The sequence below is a fragment of the Maylandia zebra genome, linkage group LG1 (assembly GCF_041146795.1).
Source record: "Maylandia zebra isolate NMK-2024a linkage group LG1, Mzebra_GT3a, whole genome shotgun sequence".
Classification (NCBI taxonomy): domain Eukaryota; kingdom Metazoa; phylum Chordata; class Actinopteri; order Cichliformes; family Cichlidae; genus Maylandia; species Maylandia zebra.
This window is the reverse complement of record NC_135167.1, coordinates 17,741,118-17,750,462: the sequence shown is the minus strand read 5'-3', so window position 1 is coordinate 17,750,462 and position 9,345 is coordinate 17,741,118. Positions and strand designations below refer to the sequence as shown.

The 9,345-nt window shown below is 38.1% G+C and overlaps 1 protein-coding gene across 2 annotated transcripts; it reads left to right on the top strand.

The window, feature by feature from the left end:
- The first annotated feature begins 24 nt into the window (after positions 1 to 24).
- On the top strand, positions 25 to 8,979 carry LOC101471502 (mitochondrial inner membrane m-AAA protease component AFG3L1). Of its 2 annotated transcripts, none has more exons than XM_076882709.1 (16): positions 25 to 364; positions 1,489 to 1,576; positions 1,787 to 1,902; positions 2,039 to 2,188; positions 2,295 to 2,369; positions 2,911 to 3,035; positions 3,126 to 3,399; positions 3,544 to 3,681; positions 3,914 to 4,067; positions 4,151 to 4,258; positions 6,666 to 6,791; positions 6,922 to 7,032; positions 7,255 to 7,370; positions 7,468 to 7,668; positions 7,859 to 8,053; positions 8,233 to 8,979. In XM_076882709.1, the coding sequence occupies exons 1-16, from the start codon at positions 257 to 259 to the stop codon at positions 8,458 to 8,460; spliced, it is 2,313 nt and encodes a 770-aa protein (XP_076738824.1). In that variant the 5' UTR covers positions 25 to 256; the 3' UTR covers positions 8,461 to 8,979. The 2 variants fall into 2 exon arrangements, with proteins under 2 accessions (XP_076738824.1, XP_004539442.2); XM_004539385.2 differs by having other exon boundaries at positions 1,486 to 1,576.
- Positions 8,980 to 9,345: the final 366 nt, after the last annotated feature.

Here is a 9,345-nt window from a genome sequence, read left to right as displayed (position 1 = left end):
TAATGACCGGTCTGCAACTAAGAACAACAAAAAATCCAAATGAAGATAGATCTCTTTGGCTTTCCAACATTAAAACTGGGCTTAACAAAAACAACAACAACAACAACAACAACAAAAAACCCGCTGGAAGACTGGTGCCTACCTGTAGCGTCTGTAACCAAAATCTCGCGAGATGACTGTGATACGCACCGTGCCTCCGGTGCCTCTCCTAATGGCTCTGCGGTGAGTCGGTCCGTCAGTCAGTCGGGCTGACAGGATGAGTCTCCTCTCTTTGACTGTCGGCTACTGTAGGAACCGAGTCCGGACGCTGAGCCGCAACTATTCCTCTTCATCTACTTTTCGCTTCTTCGTGGTTCTCACGTCGGTAGGTTGTAAAAACGCCGTTATTGTTTTATATCAGCTTAACTACACTTAAAAAAAAAAAAATAGATGACGCAAGTTTTTTTGTCACCTGCGTTTGCTAACAATGGTTTGCAAGGAATTATGTTAAAAGTTTGTTTTTTGGTATTTTTTAAAATCCAGATATAGCAGTCAACTCCAAAAAAAACCCAAGCAAGCTGCAGCAGTGTTTATTTATCATTCCTGCATTGTTTGTTCTCTCACGGTAGGCGATGTCCGTTCCGTTAATGTAGTTTATAAATCAGTTTCCTCAGTTTCATAATACATTTGTTTTTAAAGGGGCTCTCTCTCTCTCGCTCATTTATCCATCCAGTTTCCTTTAATATTTAAAACTGTTTAAGAAGATGAATTGCATCACCCATTGTCTCTCCTTCATAAAAAAAAATCTACTAACTACTATTAAAAATACATTCATAGTATTCAGTTTCTCTCTGTAGTCAACTGTATAGGGGAAAATTGTCACCAACAGGTGCCTGTATTCCACTATGGGATCATTATTTTTACCGGTGTGAATGTGTATGGTTGAGCTGTGTAAGATTAATTTTCCAGAGTCATAACCTGCAGCAATGGTTTTATTGCGTGCACTATTATGTATGTTTGATACTGAGAAATGCTCTCTCATAGTGAATCACAATTTGAGCAGTTGTATGGTAATCAGTTTAGTCAAACCATAAACATAACTGAATCAACATTAAATATGTGCAGATGGCCAAAATGAAGTAAATATTTGACCTTAACAGCAGCTGTTCAGTGTTATTGTTGCAATGACTGCATATAATTAGGTTATATGCAACACATTTCAGTGTGCCTAGATCTTAATCAGATTTCAGTAATCCTTAAACATGTGAGCAAACAAAAGAGTTTTTTTTAAAATGTAAAAACACGAATACAGTCTCTGCTTCATGAGACTGTATCCTTTCTCTCAGTTAGTTTGTTTACATCTCTGTTTTCTTTGTATTATTGTAGGCAACTGTTGTTGTGATTTGGCAGTATATAAATAAAATTTAATTGAACTGAATCTATTTCATGTACATTTCTTTTTATACATGGCTTTTGATGACTGACTTCACTGCTAACCTATTTCAGAAGAAATCACTCATCCAAAGAAGATGCGGAGGTTTACATCAACACATTTTCCAAGTTACTCGGTTACTTAGCTCAAGGAAACAGCCAAAAGGTAGTCCATCTTTTAGTGCTGTTTACCTTTTTAATGACTCTAAATCAGTGTGCACATAGACTGTAAACCTTAAGGGCAGTGTGAAGAACACAATTGCTTACTTTTCTATGTATTGTTGAACTGTGTATAATTTCTTTACCCAGTGAGTTTGTAAGCCCTGTATTTCTCAGCTCTGCCGCAATGAACAGTTGTGTTATTATTGCTGTTCAGATGGAAATATAAAAGAAGAGTCTCGTGGAAGGGAATGGCAGGACTCAAATAACGGGAAGGACCAAAGACGAAAACGATGGAAAAAAGGGGAATCATACTGGTGGTCACGCTTTCAGGTGTGAATCATAGCCAGAATTGTGGCAATAACTGCCTCGTCTTCAGTCACTAAATAATAACAAAATATGCTTACTAAAATGATTCTATATAGGAGTTGTAAACTAAAATATTTTTTCATTATCCTATTTCTAACAGGAGGAATTTCCCTTTGATGATAAAACGGTCCAGAACCTAGCAGCCGGTGCAGCAGGCATGGCCTCAGCTTTCTTGTACTTTCACTTTAGAGAAACAGGAGTCCAGATCTCCTGGAAGGATTTTGTGCATCACTACTTGAGTAGAGGCTTGGTGAGAGGCAGAGATCGTTTTAATTACGGTGTCTTCCTTACACCTGTGTGTCTGTGCTTGTGTTTGCAACCATGTGAACAAATGATTCTTTCTGCTCTCCTCCCAGGTGGGCCATGTCGAGGTTGTCAACAAACAGTATGTCAAAGTATTTCCAGCCCCCGGCGTGAACACATCACGAGTGGTCAGTTTCATTAAATGTCCCAGTGTGTAATTGCAGTGTCTTATACAAACTAAATGCATTTATTTTTACTGTTAAACTGATGAGAATCGACAAAATGTACTTCACTATATTGATAAAAATGACTGTATAAACAAACAAAACAAACATCTTTCTTTTTCTCACACACTGTATTCCCATTTGCTTTTGTTGGTAGAGGACACACATACTTTCTGAAATTCCAAGAGCACAAGTTTTAAAATACAGATCTCAGCAGTCGACATATTTGTATTTGGCACATAAGTACTTTCGTTTTCATTTTCTCACTGTCTTTCCTTATCAATTGCTTTTTTTTTCTAAATAAAGCTTGCTAACCTTTATTTGCAGCAGGCATTTGACTGATTACACTGAGAAAATCACACGAGGAACAATTGCTATTCTAACAATGCACAATGGTAGTGTGCCTCCTCCGAGGGGCTGCAGTCCAGATGAAGAGTCAGTCAAAGTACAGTAAAGGTAGATATACTTACTACATATACTACATGCTGTTGTCTTCATGTTTCAGAACTATTTGTGGTTCAACATTGGCAGCGCAGACTCATTTGAGCATAACCTGGAGCTAGCACAGCAGGAAATAGGTCTGGACTCCATTCAGAAAGTACCTGTGCTCTACAGCAGTGAAAGTGATGGGTGAGAAAGTACAGCAGCTTCACTTTAAAGTTACTGCATATATAGGTTATTAGAATCGATGTCCTAACTAAGGTTTTTCTCTTCCCATAGGACTCTGTTTTTGAGTGTTCTCCCAATCTTACTTGTGGTCGGATTTTTACTTTTTGCAACACGGCAGGGGCCGATGGCAGGAGGACTTGGTGGCTGGGGGAGAGGAGGCCTCTTTGGGATAAGTGAATCCAAAGCCAGGATAATTAAAAACAATGTCAGTGTCCATTTTAAAGATGTTGCAGGGTGTGAGGAGGCCAAACAAGATATCTTGGAGTTTATCAATTTCCTGAAAAGCCCACATCAGTATCATGACCTGGGTGCTAAGATTCCTAAGGTGTGTCATTTCTTGATAAAGAAATTTATTATTTTTATTAAAATAAAGCAATTCTGCACTTCTGTATTCTGATCATACTCACTGGAACAAAAAATTCCTTAAGATAGAAAATACATTAAATCTGATTAACTCCCTTGTTTACAGGGTGCAGTGCTATGGGGTCCATCTGGAAATGGGAAGACTTTGCTAGCTAAGGCCACTGCAGGAGAGGCCAACGTTCCTTTCATCACAGTCAACGGCTCGGAGTTCCAGGAAATGTTTGTCGGTGTGGGTGCAGCAAGGGTTAGTACGGAGCTGAATGATTGGACTCTCAACAGGTCTGAAAACAAAATGATGGGTCACATGCTTGTGATGCTGCAGTGTGACCACAATATGTGCAAATACAGCAGATCACTGAATTACTCATTCTCGTATCAAATTAAAATGATGAAGACTTTCTACTTTTGGGTGTTTTGGCAATGTCAAAAATTAGTATAACTGTAGAAATAAATAGATCTTTTCTGTGTTTTATTAGATAAGAGATTTGTTTGCCACAGCTCGAAAAAATGCTCCTTGCATTCTTTTCATTGATGAGATTGATGCCATCGGCAGAAAGCGGGGCAAAGAAAACTTTGGTGATGAGGGCGAACAGGAGAACACCCTCAACCAGCTACTTGTGGAAATGGATGGTGGGTAATTATGTTTTATGTCAACATTTCTGATGCTATTTTTTCACAAGCCCTCAGTCCTCTAAATGCTTTTGTCATTGCAGGATTCAACAGCAGCACTAACATCGTGGTTTTAGCTGCCACAAATCGAGCCGATATCCTGGATCCAGCTCTGATGAGGCCTGGACGCTTTGATCGACATGTATACATAGGTGAAGTATAAATATTAACCTCAGATCTGCCTACTTCCTCTGCAGTCTCCTCGCTTGTTGCAACTCAGTTACCTTTTATGAAAACTATAAATATAAAACCATTATTTCTTTGTTTATTAAGATGCATTTCAAATTTCAGTTAATTTTCAGATTATTGGTGTCTGACCACAACACCAAGCTCACTTTTACTTTTGCTGTGATTAAGTTTATTTTCTTTTTGATTTCTGTTTCCCAGTTTATTATTCCACATGTGATTCACTGGCTCTGGTGTGCATGCAGACCCAGATGGTCTGCATAACTTTGACTTTCCCTGCTTTAGATGAGGTGTTACGTTTGACATTATTGAAACTCATATCTTGTACTTACTGTATGTTTCTTCTTGCCTGTTTACGTCTTATGTCATTAAAAGCACGTGTTGCATAATGTTTGCTTTTATCTTCGGTTAATTTGATATTTCCTGCCTGCTAAGATCTAATTTTCCTAACACCAGGACTACAGGGTGGGTGGCCAGACCACTTTTCTCTATCAAAGAAAACAAGATCATAATGAGAGAGCTGTTTTTCTATAAAGGACAGATTAGGTAACTGGAGGCCAACACGAGGGATGGGATATGTTGCTCATTTCCCTGTTATTCTCTGTTCCCCGTCCTTCTGTCTGTGTATATTGTCTTTTGTAAACAGATGACAGAAAGATGGGAGTGCTGAAAAAGTTCACATTTCTAATTGGTTTAATGAGCAATTAGTTATGTAACTTGGTATTCCAAGCCACAAGTTTGGCCACTGCCTTAGGACTTATATTGGGTCCTTTCCTGGATGCTTGCAAATGACAAAGGGTTTTTAAATGGTAAAATAAATTACGCTGAATTCATGGCTTTAAAAGCGAATTAAAACATTTCTCCTCCAGTAAGAGTTAATGCTTCTGTACTGAAACTTTTAAGTCAATACATTGTTGTTTTAGAATTTGCTCTGCCTTTCGACCGAATATAAACCTTTAAAAAAAAGTGTTATTGTAAAGTTTCTACAAACAAGATTCACCACCTTTTCATGCTGGCATGGTTTCAGTGAACTATTTTTGCAGTTGCTAATTGTGCACGTGTAATGCAGCAGAAGGCTGAGTAATTGTCAGCATCAGCTCTATAAGCTTTTTGTTTGCACAGTACTGTGCAAACAAATTTGAGCTGCCTCTCGATTCTTTATATTTTGCTAAATAAACTGAACATATGTGCAGTAATTTATTAAAGCATTTTCAAACATACATGGAAATACAGTATATTAGGTAAAAACATTCAAGTTAAATTCAGTTCAATTCAATTCAATTTTATTTATATAGCGCCAAATTAATTAATTAATTAATTACAACAAAAGTTGCCTCAAGGCGCTTTATATTGTACAGTAGATTGCACAATAATAGATACAGAGAAAAACCCACCAAACATATGACCCCCTATGAGCAAGCACTTTGGCGACAGTAGGAAGGAAAAACTCCCTTTTAACAGGGAGAAACCCCCAGCAGAACCAGGCTCAGGGAGGGGCGGCCATCTGCTGCGACTGGTTGGGGTGAGAGAAGGAAATCAGGATAAAGACATGCTGTGGAAGAGAGACAGAGGTTAATAACAGATATGATTCGATGCAGAGAGGTCTATTAACACATACTGAGTGAGAAAGGTGACTGGAAAGAAAAAACTCAATGCATCATGGGAATCCCCGGCAGCCTACATCTATTGCAGCATAACTAAGGGCTGCAATGGACGTAGGCTGTTCATTGCATTCATTGATATGACCACCTTTATTCTTCAAAACAGCCTTAACTCTCTCAGGCAATTTTCTTGTAATTTCTTCAAGTAGTCTTCAGGAATAGGCTTCTTGAAGGACAATCAAAGTTATTTTCAGATGTTGGCTCCTTTTGTTCTCTACACTATCAAAATGATCCCACTCAGGTTCAATAATGTTGATCTTCAGGATCTGGGCAGGTTCTCTTATGAGTTCCTCCATACATATTGATGAGCCTTTAAACTAAAAATTGTAAATTTGGTTTCAGTACTTCATTTTGAGTCCAATTCTTGCATAATTTGACATACTTCAGCCTTTTCTTCCGGTTGCTCTTCCTTTAGAATTGCTTCTTGAAAGCCACCCTTCCACTTAGACCATTATTAATGAGGCTTTGGTGAACAGCAGATTGATTAATTGAAGGACCAAATGCATCTCTGGTCCTGTGTCAGGTCTTTGCTCGAAAGCCTGATGAACTTTTTCTCAAGATCACTTTAGAAAAGTCTAGCTCAATGAAAACCAAATATAAAGGAATTAAGGAGTGAGACTTTTGCACAGTGCTGTATATGTGACAGAACTTGAAGCAGAGTGATTTATTAATGAATTATACAGACAGTGGTCTTCTTTTTTGTTTTTTGCAGGTCCTCCAGATATGAAAGGCAGGGCATCAATCTTTAAGGTGCATTTAAGACCTCTGAAGTTGGACTCCAGTGTAGATGTAGAGACGCTGGCCAGGAATCTTGCTGCTTTAACCCCAGATTTTACTGGTGGGAATAAAAGATCATGATCACTGAATACCAAACAAATCTAAAAAAGAAAATCATACAGTTTCAGCTGATTCTTGCTTTAATTTCATCACACTCTAACTTATTTGTTGCTTCTCTGTGTTTGTATAAGGGGCTGACATTGCAAATGTGTGTAATGAGGCAGCTCTAATAGCTGCACGTCGTCTCAGCCAGTATGTCAGTAGCAAACACTTTGAGTGGGCAGTTGAAAGGGTTGTTGGAGGTAAGTCAAACAAAATGAACCAAAAGAAACTGATAGTATATATGTGAATCTTTCCATAACCACTTTTTTGATTACATAAATACAATGACAATACAGTACAACTGAGTTATAAAAGCAGTGGTGTCAAAATATAGAGCTTATATGTTATTTTATGTCAATCCATTAACCTGATGTTAATATTATGATTTAAGCATTTTTTTAAGATCTCTGTCGTGTTCTCAGGTCTAGAGAAAAGATCTCAGGTTCTGCAACTTCCAGAAAAAACTACTCTGGCATATCATGAAGCTGGGCATGCTGTCACTGGGTGGTTTCTTGAACATGCAGACCCACTTTTTAAGGTATTATTTACATTTCTTGCTCTCTTTTTGCAGTAATCCTGTAATAATTATAATGATTAACTGATTATAGATTCATCATTATAATGTACTCCACCAGGTGTCACTTGTTCCTAGAGGGACAGGTTTGGGCTATGCACAGTATCTACCTAAAGAGCAGTACCTATTCACACAGGAGCAGCTGTTTGACAGAATGTGCATGATGCTGGGTGGTCGAGTGGCTGAGCAGGTTTTCTTTCGTCAAGTCACCACCAGGGCACAAGATGATCTCAGGAAAGTCACACAGTCTGCCTATGCACAGGTACTCGCCTCACTGCAGAACAGGCTTATTGTAGAAATTTAGGCGTAACCAAACCGTATTTTGTCCAACAACAAAAAAAAAAGCATAACCATCCATGGAGTTAAAATGACTCATAGAGAATAATTTATGATTTTTATTGACTATATATTTCTGTTCCAGTCTTCATATTCTTCTTCTCTTCATATTTTAGATTGTACAGTTTGGAATGAATGGTGCGGTGGGTCAGGTTTCTTTTGACCTACCGCAATGGGGCAGCCTTATAACTGACAAACCTTTCAGTGAATCTACAGCCCAGGTTATAGACCAGGAAGTTCGCTCACTCATAGATGCTGCCTTCCAACGAACACTTGAGCTCATACTTGACAAGAAGGAAATGGTGGAGAAGGTGCGAACTTTTTAACATTTGTAGTAAGTGCTTCAGAGACATTTGCAGAGTGTGATGCTGCAAATGGATTTTCATTTGTGCTGAGCATTTTTCAAAACTGTCATATATTTGGAGTATGAAAAAAATGTGTATTTTAATGACCTCAAAGCTTGATGTTTCCTGTTGGTCATGTAATGCAGGTGGCAAAGCATCTTCTAGACCAAGAGATTCTAGACAGGGCTGACATGGTGGAACTGCTAGGACCTCGCCCCTTTCAAGAGAAGTCCTCATATCAAGAGGTTGTTGATTGCTTGGAGAAATCTAAAGAAGACACTTTTCTACCTGAAGGACTAACAGACTGGCAAAACAACAAAGGAGATACAAAACACCTGCAGAATCGGCAAAACACATCAGCCCTTTACCTGTAGGTTGTCTCTCATGTGCGGCACCATCTGGTCTGGACTGCAGTTTGTCAAAGGTCTGTTAGTGGTTCATGTGACTGACAACCTTAGGATAAAAGATGGTGATGTGTTGCCCAAGGTTTTGTGCAATCTGCAATTTTTTTCATTGTAGTTTTTATGTACAAGTGCACTATTTTGCTGCAGTTGCCTTATGTTTCCTTTTTCCACTCTGTGGAAGTCTCTAAGTGCAATAATACTAACAAAACATACCATGAATAATTAGAAGAGAATTATATTATGTTATTAGAAGGGAATAAGCCATCATGCTATGTTCTTATCAGCTGCAGGAATCATGTGTTAAGTTTTATTTTGAGGTTTGGATTTTCATCCTTTTGCAGATACAGTTTTCTATTCTATCCTATTATTTGCCACATGTTTAAAGTTCAGATCTATTTGATTGTTGATTGTTTTATATTTCAATCCTTTTGCAGATGTTGTTTTCCTTGGAGTCTGCGTATATTTATCAGTAAAGGTAATTAGAAATCAGTCAATGTTTTCTAGCTTTCTCTCTGCGCATACTAATCAGTGTCTCCCAGTGTCTCATAATAATCAGGGTAAACATTTATGTAGATATAAGAACTTCGGATTAGCACTGGGAAAGTGTAGCTCAGTATGGGTCAAATTGTTTGTCTTGTCTCTGTGTTACAAACTGTCCCTTAGAATATATGAAAATATCACCTGCATAGTTCACTGGTCAAAGTAGTGATTAAGAAAGATTTCTGTCCTTTTATTCTTTCAAACTGTGTTTTCAGCACATTTAATGAGGATAAAAGAAATTAGCAACAGCTTAAAGTAATACGAACACTAAAGTATTTGTTTGGTACTGTAAAAACATGAACTTTGCTGTTATTC